Here is a 13,980-nt window from a genome sequence, read left to right as displayed (position 1 = left end):
GTGCGAGGGCTATTATTTAGTTACTTTGCACACCACGCACCACATGTGCATTCGGCCACCACCTCTTATACTAATCGGTATATCCACATGCGGAGAGACACGTACACGCCCCGCTGGTCCTTGCTAAAAATCATTTAGTCTGCCCTGGATATCAGACTATAGTAAGAATAACAATATAAATCATCTAAATATATATTTGAGTCGTATGTAATGGTGATCTTCCCTATAGGCCGGGGCCAACGCCCCAAGCCGATTGGATGCAATTTTCCAGCGCCATCTCTTATACCGGGGAGTGTTCGTAGGCTGAAAAAAAAACCTGTCAAACCGTCAAACTCACCAAAAAATTCCGTGAAAAACCCCTCAATCATGCTGCGTGTGAAACCGAAAGCAAATACTAAAAACAAACCACAACCAGCGAGGATGAGTAAATTCATATTCTGCCTACTCACGCAGCTGCTGCTATTGTGAAACCGAAACCAATAACTTAAAAACTAACCACCCAGTCAACCAGTTCAGCCAGAAGCAGACAGAGAAACCAGTTGAGAGGTTAGGACTGTAACAGTATACCCTACTACCCTGAGGTTAGCATGCGTAACAGTGGGAGTAAACATTCTGTTTATAATTCAAAATTTCCCCACTCGCTGGCCTTGCCATCTGTTATACCGGGAGTGTTCCTGTCACTGTCCGCAAAACCTGTCAAAACTGTTCAAACTCACCGAAAATTCCTGAACAAACCAGTTAATTCGTCAATCTTCACACAATTCAGCACTCCCTGCACAGCTGCTGCCCACAGAACAGAAAAAACCTATGACTATCTTCTTGCCCTCACCTCATGATCTCATCAGCTGCTGGTATTGTGATAAGCGAAACGCCGAAATCAATACTAAACAGAGATAACCAGACCAGTCAGAGCGTACTACTAACACTCTGAGTTCACGAGTTTCAGTTGCTGCGATCTCAGAATGCATATGTACCATTCAAAGCTAGCATTTTCTTGAATTCAATTACAAAAATTTCTTTAATTAAAAATGTGCATGGTTGCGCGCAAGCATTCACGAGACAATATCCCAGTGGACAACAGACCCTCACTCGCGGCCTGTCCTCTTCTAATATATATGGAATTTCTTTTATTCGTGGTACGATCTCACAATGCTATAGCTGTACGTGGGGAGCTCAACAGTGATCGAACGCCAGGAATCTCTACATATTGTCACAGAGAATTAACACGAAAAACATTGTTAGCAGAGGCTTTGAAATTGAAAAGTTCCAACCCATTCGTACATGCTGTTATTATAATAATAACTTTTTGTTATTTACACCATATTACTATTTATGTTCCCAGGGGTTCTAAGTTGCGGTTGCTGCCTGTCATATAAAAATGTCTACGTAAGCAGTTCTTTTCCCCATCGCTTATTTCTTATTAGACTGATTTGTAAATTATTGATATTTGTGTGCCAATGTTAATGTCGATTTTTACCCAATGTCTTCTATTGTGTCCATTATTAGTAGTATGAATTAGTAGCACGATTTTACCCAGCGCAGCGGGTACCCGCAGCTAGTAATATATAAATAATAATAATATTCTGAGTCTATGATAATTATCAGCAGCCAACCTATCGCTAAGCTGAATTTGAATAAAAATATTTCTATTGGATGTGTGAGATCACATGGCCACCAAAATATTTTTATGACGTCATCCTCACGCAGCATGTCAGCGCCCGTGGTAAGTATTCGACATCGACGAACATTCAAGTCTTCAAGACTAGAGTAGATGGTTGATAATTAAGTAACTTAATTCATGACAACATTATGATTTGAATGAATGTTGTTGTTTGCGCTGTTCTTGTTTGACGGATTTATTTTAATTTGTTTACATGTTTATGAGGATTTGCGAATACTGAGATAGAGCCGCGTTCACACCGGTCATGATTGGGCTCGAGCCAAAATGGGCTAGATTTAGGCTCGCGGCCAATTTTGGCTCGGCGCGTGGCACACGCTACGCAATGTGGAATACCTGTCTTCAAATTCAAATTCAAATTCAAATAAATTTTAAATTGCAGCAAATATCTCACAGAGAATGTGGCAGTATGCCGCAGTATGTCGCGAGGATGGCGTTGTTTACTATTTAGAGTGTTCTACTTACGTTCCGATCCTTGAATATTCAATCTTGAAAACCGGCTGCATCCTGATCAACATTTTTCGAATTTTTATACTGTTTGGAACTTTTTATACTGTTTTGGAAAATTTTATACTGTTTATAAAGTTAGACTTTTTATATGTTTCAACGCAATTCTAGTAATCTTCTACTCTCTACGCTCGCCGAAAGCCTGCTGCTAAAATTTGGTCGGGCCTGGTCCGACGTTTTTTCGATGGGGCCAAATCTGCGCCTCGGGCTAATTAGGCTCGGCGGCAAAAACGTCCGTCGTGAACGCCTCGGCTCGGCCAAATTCTTGGCACGGTAATTAGCGCTCTGGCCAAAAACGTCAGTGTGAACGCGCCTTAGATCAACCCGACGCACTGCCAACCCGCCAGCTGGCCGCGCCTGCATACCTGCCCAAACCCCAGGGCCGATTTCGAGACCGTATTTGCCGTTTGGAAATACGGTCTAGATTTCAAAGTGCCCATTTCGAAATTTTACAAAAATAAAAAAACACAGAAAACAATTTAGCGAATTTGGCCTATTTATTCTTTATTTGCTTTTCTTTTCTTCTGATTCATTGAACAATGGCAGGACTTGAACTTGAAGAAATCAAAATTTTACATCGCTAACAAAACTGCTTGATATCTGAAAAAGAAGGGAAGTGCTTTGAATCATTCTGCATTAATTGTGGTATGAAAAGCGCAGGCAAAATAAAGCAGAAATAAAATTCCATATGTTTTTAGCTATTGTTGCTTGACTAAGATGTCGTGCTCCAATGGTGCTCAGTAATATTTACCTATCAATCTCGCGAAACTATTGAGTACGTTTCTTAGAATTTTTACATGCCATGATCGCATACATGTCTTAGCCAATAATCTCTTGTGAGTGTTCGAGTTTTCTTGACGCACGATTAGACTAATTAATTAGCTGTTATTCCGCGCGTAATGCCCATAGGCTTATACAGGCCCCATAGTAGCCCGTCATTGCGTCGGTAGGAAAGTTATATTACCTGCTCATATCTCGGCGAAAGCTGTATGAGATACATTATCATAATTCTACATGCATATTTATACACAGGCGGCGCCACGGTTTTTAAAAGTGGGGGGCCAATTTACATGAGAGAATGAAGTGACCATGGCCGGGGGGCTGAGTTATTGCGGGCGCGAAGGGCCCACGAGGAGCAGGCGACCGAGCGGGCGTGGGGTGGCAAGGGAGCTGTTTTTCAATTTTGCACTTGAAAGGGGAGCGATTTCTGTCGGTGCCACATCGAATGTCACCGTAAAATTTAAAATGTTTAAATGGAAGAAAAACGGAATCAACACCTTTTCACGTACATGTCTATGTACATGTCAACTATAGCTGAAGTATAATAATTAGCCATCAATATGAATACCATGTATAGGAATAAAGTAGATATGAAAATAGTGAATCTTTTTCAGGGCGTACAGAAATTTTCCATTTTCTTCAACCTGTAATAGTCAAAAAATAACATGTGCTGGAATGATAATTTAAACACTGTATACACTCACTCGACTAGCCTTTTATCTTTAGTTTATCTTCATGTTGTGACAACAGTTTGCCTTAAAACCCAAGCTGCCTATGAGATATTACATAAAGAATACATCAACTATTTATTAATTAAAAAGACTCAAGAACTAAGGTGCCAAACTAAACGAAAATGAATAAAGGAACTATATAAATATATACATAAAACTAATGCCTCATAGGGTCTATGTCCCCAGGTTACTGCCGGAACTTACCTGCCGCCGTACGGTTCCGGAAAGGGTATACCGGTCTGCGTTAATTCAGCCGTGCTTATGCTCTGCGTGCTGCGCGTACTTGAAGCTGTGGCGTACGCGTGCGTAGTGCAGTTATAAGTACAGTGTGTGCATATGCAAGTACGCGTACTGATATCGGCACCCGCATCGAGCCTCCGAAGCACCAGGATCAGGCGCCCGAAAGTCCGCACGGTATGTCGGGCAAATGTCGGCCGCTGTGCATGTCTGTTTGCTACTAGAGTAAGGCTAGAGCGGACTCGTCAAACGCTTTTGTAATTTTCCAGTAGGCAGATGGAAAATGGTGGATAAACACTCTTCTTTCGCTCGTTTCCCTCCCTCTCTTCCTTATTCCCTCTTTCTTTTCTTGCATTTCTTTCCGATTCATACCAAAATACATATAGACATATATTTGTCTTGCCAAAAAAAAAAAAAAAGTGGGAGGGCCGGCGCTCCCCCGTTGCCCCTCGTACGCTGACGCCCCTGCATACATATCTTAGCCAATGATCCCTCGTGCAGTGTCGCGTAGTTTATCTGACACACGATTAGTCTAATTAATTAGCTGTAATTTACCGCGCGTAATGCTCATAGGCTTCATGCCAGGCATAGTAGGGCGTATGCCAGTAGGAAAGTGTACTTTACTATTCATATCTTCGCAGAACTAATATGAAGTTACGTTCTTCTAGAATGTCTACATTGCATATGATGATACATGTACTTAGCCAATAATCTCTCGTGAGAGTCGTCGAGTTTATGACGCCACGATTTAGTCTAAGTTGTATCCCTCGCGACGAACGTTTGGCCCGAGATACTATCGTTTCGGGCCCGTGTCCCCAGCCGCTGCCGCTGCCCGCCGCTCGCGGGTCCGCCGCAGAAGAATTTCCCTTCCGCACTACTAGTAAACTCGACCTCTAATTGACCTAGCATGACCAAACTTGCGTTATACTTACACAATCTTTGGGGAGAGAAGGTGTGCCATGAGTGACAAAAACCAGGTCACTGGCGACCTTTATTTGACCTTTACCTTGACCTTGATCATATTTCCATTCTGACTCTCTAACTCGGGTCCCTAATTGACCTAGCCTACCACAACTTGGTATACTTACCATCTTGGGGAGAAGGTGAGCAGGCCGTACAACACCAGCCGATCACTGCGACCCTTTCATTTGACCTTTACTGTAACCTTTGCATCACATTTGCCTTCTGCTCGTCTAACTCAGGCCTCCTAATTGACTAGCGCTTACCAAACCAAGCGTCACTACGACCTTTTATTTGACCTTACTTTGACCTTGATCGTATTTCCCTTCCGCCTCTATAACTCGGCCTGCTTATTTACCTAGCGCTACCAATTGCGTATTACTATACAATCTTGGGGGAAGAAGGTGTGTCGCGTATCAAAACCAGGTCACTACAACCTTTATTTGACCTTTACCTTGACCTTTGATCATTTTCCCTTCCGCCTCTATAATCTCTGCCCCTAATTGACCTAGCGCGTCCAAACATCGTTATACTTACACATTTTGGGAGAGAACACGGGGTACATGTAGTTGGCGACAACTGCCCTTTCTAGTTAATTAGCTGTCATTCACGCGCGGTAATGCCCAGATAGGCTTCTAGAATTCTACATGCATGATGATACATGTCTTAGCAATAATCTCTGTGAGTGTCGAGTTTATTGACGCACAATTAGCCTAATTAATTAGCAAATATGCACTCGCGGTAATGCCCATAGCTTTACAGGCAGCGTTGCTATGGCCCGGTAAGAAAGTGCAGTTACTACACATGGAACGCGAACGAGTTGAGATACAATTCTAAAAATCTTCATACGTATAAAGACATGGTTTATGATAGAGACTGGTATGGAACGATAGGAACTTGGCTTCATTCAGTAGATAGTAATATGAAATGTTAGAAACTTGGCTTCAAACAGTAGTGATATGGGATGGTAGGACCCTGGCTTCAATCAGTAGAGAATGATATTGGATGGTAGGACCTTGGCTTCAAACAGTAGAGAGTGATATTGGATGGTAGGGACCTTAATTGGCTTCAAACAGTAGAGTGATATTGGATGGTAGGACCTTGGCTTCAATCAATAGATTGTGATAGGAAATGGTAGAAGCTTGGCTTCAAACAGTAGAGAGTGATATTGGATGGTATAGCAGGCTTTCATTTTTAAGGGGCGCGATCGCGCTCCACCGCGCACCCAAAATGTGCCATGGTAGCGCGCATCATCGCGCCTCATAAAAGTGGTTGAAATCGCGCCACCAAAAGTATATCTATATGTTGAAATAGCGCTTCATAGAGTTCTCAATGTAGGGGGGGTACAAAAAGGTTAGCAACACACAAACAACTTTGTGGTGTGTAAGTAACTGGAAACGTATGGCAGAGGCTACTAGGTCTGGTTACTACCCTCTGGTTTTATATATATATAAATACAACTAAACAACAGCATCCAAATACAGGTACCTATACGGTAGCCACAAGTTACCTGCTCGTTTCTACTATAACGTGCGCGAGAAGTGTTTTTCTGGCCAACGTGAAAAGTCGTAGGGATGGAGGGGCCTACATACGTGGCTACTACGTACAAGTAATTTGGCTAGTTTGTATGGATTGTGATGATATTTGTGCTGAAATATGCAGGTACATGGATTAGAATCTCTAAGGAGGAAACAGAATAAATAAAACAAGTTTTTTTTACATCCGATCAACTCTTTTTATAATCTGTGTGCTAGTGTTGGGTTGTTGGATGAAAAGAATGTAATCCCTGACAAAGCCATTGAATAAATGAAGGGTGAGATGAATGATAATCAGTAGATTGACATGACATCCCAATTTTCGTTTTTGATTTCACTTCTAGACTGAGATTGGTCATGGTTTCATATCACACCCCAAGAGGCATGATTGGAGAGCCCTCAAAGGAGCTCTCCATCATCCTTTAAAGGCTGTGACTTTTAGTGGAGCTCTCCATCATGCCTCTTAAGAGGTGTGGATTTTTTAGTGGCAGCTCTCCATCATGCCTCTTAAGGTGTGATTATGGAGTCGCTGAAAAGTCCCCTATGGTGTCCTAGGGGAGTCATTAGTAGTCCTGTACTTTTCAAATCTGAAAGCCTGGTATAGGACCTTGGCTTCAATCAATAGATTGTGATATGAAATGGTAGAAGCTTGGCTTCAACAGTAGAGAGCGATATTGGATGGTATAGGACCTTGGTGCAATCAATAGATTGTGATATGAAATGGTAGCAAAGCTTGGCTTCAAACAATAGAGAGCGATATTGGATGGTATAGGACCTTTGGCTTCAATCAATAGATTGTGATATGAAATGTAGAAGCTTGCGCTCAAAACAGTAGAGAGTGATATGGGATGGTAGAACCCGGCTTTAATCAGTAGATAGTGATATAGGATAATAAGATCATAGATTCTCCTCCTCCTCTCCTCCTCCTCATCCACCTCCTCTCCTCTTCCTTCTCCTCCTCTCCTCCTCCTCTCCTCTCTCTCCTCCTGCTCTCCTCCACCACCTCTCCTCATCTCTCTCCTCCTCTCCTCTTCTCCTCTCCTCCTCTCCTCCCTCTCCTCTCCTCGTCCCTCTCCTGCCTCTCCTTCTTTCTTCCTCTCCTCCCTCCACCTCCTCTCCTCCTCCCCTCTCTCTCCTCCTCCTCTCTCCTCTCCTCCTCCTCCTCTCTCCTCCTCCTCTCCTCCTCTCCTCTCTCCCTCCTCCTCCACCTCCTTCTTCCTCCTCTCCTCTCCTCCTCTCTCTTCTCCTCCACCCTCCTCTCCTCCTCCACCTCCTCCCCTCCTCTTCCTCCTTCTCCGCCTCTTCTTCTCCTCCTCTCCTCCTCCTCTCTTCCTCTTTCTCCTCCTCCTCTCCTCTTCCTCCACCTCCTCTCCTCCCTTCCTCTTCTCTTCCTTCTCCTCCTCTCCTCTCCTCTCCCTCCTCTCCTCCTCCTCTCCTCCTCCTCCTCTCCTCCTCCACCTCCTCTCATTCTGTTCCGCCTCCTCTCCTCCTCTCCTCCTCTCCTCTCCTCCTCACCTCCTCCCTCCTCCTCCCCTCCTCTCCTCTTCCTCTCATCTCCTCCATGGTCCCTCCTACTCGCTCTCTCGCCTTCCCTCCTCCTCCTCTCTGCTTCTTCTCTTCTCCCTTACCTCCTCTCCTCCACCTCTCCTCCACCTCCTCTCCTCCTCTCCTCCTTTCCTTCTCCTCTCTTCCTCCTCTCCTCCTTTCCTCCTTCTCCTCCACCTCCTCCCCCACGTTCTCCCCCTCCTCCGCGACTTCCTCCCTGTATCACTGTTTAACATACGCGCGGTAACGCAAGTGTATAAAAAGTACATACTTGAAAACAAGCTAGTGGATGGACTTATATATTCATAATTCACGTGGATGTATCAATATACCCCAAACAACTGAATATCCTCTACTCCTCAACTGAAAACGGCCCATTTTTATGTCATATTTGCACTCATGTTTAAGTTCCTATCGAATTTTGCTTGCAGATTTTATCAACCTGAGAAACCACATGATCGACAGTGTGTGTGGCTGGTTGTGGACAGCTCGACTAGTAAAAAAAGATTAAAGATGGCTTCTGAGGGGTTCTTCAAATATCAGCTTGCAATATTTGTGAGCATGTATGTGGGCTACATGACCTACATGTATGATCGGCGCTCATTCACATATGCTTTCCCAGCTCTTATTGAGGAAGGCTTCGACAAGAGCCAGTTGGGTGAGCAAATAACACTGGGGTATCTATAACTGTGTTGATATGTGAATGGTCCATAGATCCTTGTGAACAGTGATAAAATTATCTTAATTTGTGACACATACTAAGATACTTTGGGCAAACTCTCTTAACATTAAAAACTATAAGGTTTTCGTAAGGACAATGGACGTTTACATTAAGTTTGTTTACACTGGTAGTGCAGAAATTTTCTGGATATCATGAACAATAGAATTTCGATAGACGTGTCACGAGCTACTTGGGGGAAATGATCTTATAAAAACACGAATCCTTGACAACTATCATTGTGAAAAGGCCTGCTGCGTAAAGGGTGTTTAAACTAGTGCGAATTGAATCGGTGATACTCTACGGGTTTATCTTTAGATAAAAGGTTGGTGACTTCCACCAGAGGTCATTGTAATTCCATATATATATCATTGAAGTGCATATTTTTGACTAGAAACTACTGATATGAAAACACAGTAAATATTGTCGTTGCATGCAAATAGATAGCAAAAATAACTAGGCTTAAAAGTTGTTTGGTGAATTGTTTAGCTCTGGCATAAATTTGCATTTCTATGTGAGATGGTATTACAATGACAATTCTGCAAATAACACCCTCTGATACAGATTCATTTGGGCCCGATGCAGTTCAGAATATTTGAACAAGTGTATGTTGCATTTAGCAGTATATATATACCTTATTCTAAATTAGAGCTCTTTTAGTCCTTAATGAAAACGTATGGGTTTCTCTGTTATTTTTATTACACAAATGCCTGCACTTATTGTGTTCTGTACATTAGTCTTCCTTATAATTGCAGGTCTTATAGTTACGAGTCAAACAACTGCGTATGCTGTTAGCAAGTTCCTTGGTGGTGTCCTATCTGACAAGATAAGTGCCAAGATACTATTTGCTTCTGGCCTATTCGTCAGTGGACTGGTTGTTCTTGTGCTTCCTTTGTGCAATGATGTCATGATGTTCACTGCACTATGGTTTATGTGTGGACTAGCGCAAGGTTGTGGGTGGCCATCCTGTGCAAAGGTGCTTAGGCAGGTAAGTTGGGGAATTAATAGACATGCTGATTTGTGTCGTGGAACTCCTATCTACATTTACACCTTAATGTCTGCGTAGCTCGTTCACATTCATACCATATGTTTGTTAAGCTAGGTGGAAGTTATATAATATAGTGTGTATATAATTCTCTATATAGTTGTACTACAAAAGGTGGACTAAATACAATGGTTCGTGGTGCTCGCATATTAAATCAAATGTACGTAGAAATCCTTTTAGAGCTCTTGAGACAAAATTGATGTGTTGTTTATGAATTTTTGAATGCAGCCATCTCTACGTGTACCATATTACAATAATATTGTATTGACAGTGGTGGAACCCAGCACAGTTTGGGACATGGTGGAGTATTCTTTCAACCAGCCAAAATGTGTCAGGCAGCGTGGCACCCCTAGTGGCAGCATTCCTTATCACAAATTTTGGCTGGAGATACAGTCTCCAACTGCCAGGTAAATACCAGCAAATTTGAGAGACTTTACTGAGTGATGCTATTGTTTTTGAAATATACACATCTAGTTGACATTCAATCTTTGGTCATATTGTGCTAATTAACCATTACCTTCTTGTTTGACTCTTTACCACTTCAATTGGGTAGCAAATTAGTTGTCGATTTATGGCAGATATGGTATATGCACCATGGCATAGCATCATTGTCATTGATGGCAATCAATATATGATGAATGTATAATCATTGAATATATGTGCAGCACCTATTTTTTTTCTTTTGTAGGAGTGATATCACTCGGCCTGGCTGCAGTCGCTGTGCTGTTTGTGGTCGACAAGCCTTCTGACGTTGGGCTGGAAAACATCGTCAAGGATACAACTCAGAAATCCAAGAAGGGTGATGCTGGTGCGGAATCTACTGGTTTACATACAAATGTGTGATTAATTTGAGAATAATGTACATATGTGAGGGAGACATAACTATTACATACTCTGCATTTTAATAAATAAATAAATATATAATTTGTATTGTTAATATCAGGAGCTAATAATGACAAATTTCACACATATATTATTATATACACATACTTCATAACATAATATGATTCCTGGTGCCGAATATTGAGGGAGGAGGAAAAAAATGATGAGGTTGAGGGATCTAGAGAGGTAGTAGGGGGAGAAGTTATCTAATATGTAAGAACATCAGGAGTGAATAAAAATCAATTCAGTTTTATTCACTCCTGATGACATGGATATGATTTGTGTTTTCAGATACTGTTCAGTCGGAGTCTACTTGGAAAGATTTACTGAAAAGTCCATTCCTGTGGCTACTATGTATCGGCTATCTTATTGTATATGCTTCTAAGACTGCTGCAAGTGACTGGGGACAGTTGTATGTTATACAAGAACTTGGCGGAAGCCAGTACCTAGGTATTACTAGAGTCCAATTACATTTACTTTTCCTCTCTCATATGATTACAAGTTTCGAGGCTATGTCTCGTGAAATAAAATCTATAATATGCAATCATTATCATTGTGGATGTTGTTGTCACAAGACGAGCATTTTAAAACTTGCCCAAACCTAGAAAAGGGTGGACCAGATTAATATTTTCGTCAATTTAAGTACTAGAAGAGTAATACATGCAAAATAGTCAGAGTTATCTTTAATGGTTATTATTTGCTCATGTGTCTGTTGACTCTGTTTGTTATTCAGTTGTTAGCTCATCTGACATAGTCAGATGCAGCTTGTAGAATCGCTTGATCGTCCGTCCGGTCGTCCGGTCGTCCGTCAACAGTTGGGCACAAATCTTAACCGCTCGACGTACGGTCACGATATTCGGCACATTGGGGGGGATCGTCAAAACGAGTTGGGCTGTCGAAGCTGGGGGTCAAAGGTCAAAGGTCAAGAGGTGTAAAATAAGGGGGAACATTCACTCCTTAACTTAAGGTATAGGGAGGAAATGCAGAATTGCGGCACAAATCTAAACGGCTCGACCTAGGCTCGTGATAGTCGGTGTATAGCATCATGGTAGGAAAAGCCATCACTGTGCCGAAATTGGAGGTCACAGGTCAAAGGTCAGTGGGCACAGGGCAGATTTTAGACATTTTCTGAGGACATGGTCTGACGGAGCGATTGAAAAACTTTTTTGTTTCAGCGGTGACCTAGCATTTTTATGGCTTTATTGAAAGGACCATGAAATGTCCCTTCTGCTGACATGCGAAGAGTAAGTGTCGGATAACCTTTTGACCCTCAAGAGGAGGGTTAAACATGGATTTGTTAACTGTTACTGTGTTAGAAAGAATTTGACTGCCGGGTTTGCTAGTAGAATCTATACATGCCTGGATGTATGAGGCTACAATGTCACAGTGAAATTTCAAAAGCTAAATTTGGTTAAAGAAGGTGTATGTTCCTTAAATCGTATAATTTCTATGTCATTCTGTACTGTCAGTATGTTACATGTAACGTATGCCACTGCCAGTGGCTGCTGCCAGTGCATGTGTTGGTGCAGTTTTTGCCTGCGTTAATTGCTTACAGGTGGCAGCTCTCTATTGCAATTTGCAGCCTGTAGGCTTGCGTAGGTAAATGGATGAGTGCTTACCTATTCTGTCTTGCAAATAGTTGTTGCTACTACGTATGATGGGAGCTTCCATCTTTAATCTGAAGACACTTAAACGTACGCGCCATCTCGTGGCAACTTTCATAACGATCCCAACGAACATTCTTTTGAGAAGGTTCCTGATACCATCCCTGTGCATTCCACTGTTTCGGCGTGTATGTGAACACATTTGGGGCTAACAGGGTTTACTAGAATCCCACCACTCCACCACAGAGTCACCGCAGTAGAGGTTAGATGAGCGCTGTCGCTCTGCGGCACTTGTTTTATTAAACCTAGAACCAAATTTACCTTTAGACTTTTACAAATCTTCACCTATTATATGGATTGATATTTTTAAAAAAAATTTATTCTAGTAAGGTGTTAACCTTTTTGCAGCTATGTTAATGTTTTTATTGTGCTATTTTAGATTAATCACACTTTCAAGCAGGGAAAATGCTTCATTAAACATTTGTATTGTTCTGTTCTATAGGAAGTGCATTTATCAGCAGTGTAGAAACTGGAGGTGTTATTGGCAGCGTCATTGCTGGTTACCTAACAGATTGGCTAGTGAGGAGAAAGGTATACTCTCTGTAAATGCTAAATTACTATATTTTTAGCTCGCCTTGACATCGTCAAGATGAGCTATTGCTATGGGGTGTCATCCGTCGTACGTCCGTCCGTCTGTCCGTCAACATTTGGCTACGGTCAACGATAACTCAGGAAACGCTTGACCCACATGTTTCAAATTGCATACAGTTGTTACTCCTATGGGAGAGAGTTGAACGTCCTATTTTGGAGCACGCCCGTCAACCTACTTTCGTGCCACGCCCACTTTTTGGCAAAAATGGAAATGGCCATCTAGATTAATTCGATTTTGTTAAATTTACTTACCTACCTATCTACCTACCTACCTACCTACCTATTCATACCTACGTGTAATATTGTGTTTTAGATTCTTCGTTACAGTAATTTGACTGGAATATTTTACTTTTATTTGCGCGATAATCGAAAATCAAAATGGCGATCATTTAGGCATAGCGTCATCTCTCGCCCAAATTTCAGACTTTCACATCTGAAACATTTATTTCCGCATCAAAACTAACCCTGAAACAATTAAAACAGTAACATTTCTATTAGTATAAAACAGGGAATAAGGACATTTGATCACATTTCGGTCCGTCATAAATGAAACACTTACCAAATATTAAATATCATCTCCCTCTTCTATCACACCCAAGGTGAGCTATAGTGTCATTGACGCTTTCATTTGAATTTGATGTGCTCCAAGCCAACTGGTCAAATCAAACCAGATTTTGTTATCACTGATAGAGGTCACTTGCGAAACAGGCAGATTGTGTTTTTGAGGCACATGTTGTATATGTATAAAGATGACAAAGTGTTTTAGCACTTCAACAGGAGCTTCAGTCAGATCCTCAATATATGAGAAATCTACCATAGTCCCAGAGATAGCTCAAAACTATACAAATTGAGACCTTCCATGATATCTTGTTAGTTTATTAATATGGTTCTGTTTTCAGAAAAGTCGAGGTGACACGAGTGACAGCAGTCCAAGAATGATTGGCGTGCTGATATTTGTTGGAGTTGTGTTTACACTGTTTCATGCACTTGTCTACATTGTGAACAAGGACTCATCTGAGGTAAATGTAAACAAGATAGTTATAGATAACGCACACGCATGCACGCACGCACGTACACATGCCCACACACTGATATATATATATATAT

The 13,980-nt window shown here is 41.8% G+C and overlaps 1 protein-coding gene across 2 annotated transcripts in view; it reads left to right on the top strand.

Moving 5' to 3' along the window:
- Nucleotides 1-1,705: 1,705 nt before the first annotated feature.
- LOC106811022 (glucose-6-phosphate translocase-like) overlaps nucleotides 1,706-13,980 on the top strand; it is a 17,098-nt gene continuing 4,823 nt past the window's right edge. Inside the window, exons 1-8 of one of the 2 annotated variants that reach the window (XM_014814549.1) lie at nucleotides 1,706-1,723; nucleotides 8,405-8,631; nucleotides 9,447-9,679; nucleotides 10,008-10,143; nucleotides 10,425-10,544; nucleotides 10,910-11,068; nucleotides 12,725-12,813; nucleotides 13,773-13,892. In XM_014814549.1, coding sequence (XP_014670035.1) covers nucleotides 8,487-8,631; nucleotides 9,447-9,679; nucleotides 10,008-10,143; nucleotides 10,425-10,544; nucleotides 10,910-11,068; nucleotides 12,725-12,813; nucleotides 13,773-13,892 — 1,002 coding nt within the window. In that variant the 5' untranslated portion in view covers nucleotides 1,706-1,723; nucleotides 8,405-8,486. Of the gene's footprint in view, nucleotides 1,775-8,404; nucleotides 8,632-9,446; nucleotides 9,680-10,007; nucleotides 10,144-10,424; nucleotides 10,545-10,909; nucleotides 11,069-12,724; nucleotides 12,814-13,772; nucleotides 13,893-13,980 lie in introns of both variants that reach the window. The other variant, XM_014814542.1, reaches the window with a different exon arrangement.

The sequence above is a fragment of the Priapulus caudatus genome, unplaced genomic scaffold (genome assembly GCF_000485595.1).
Source record: "Priapulus caudatus unplaced genomic scaffold, Priapulus_caudatus-5.0.1 Scaffold17, whole genome shotgun sequence".
NCBI classification, from domain to species: Eukaryota; Metazoa; Priapulida; class Priapulimorpha; order Priapulimorphida; family Priapulidae; genus Priapulus; species Priapulus caudatus.
Note: the sequence above shows the minus strand (reverse complement) of the source record. Positions and strands in the feature narration are given on the sequence as shown.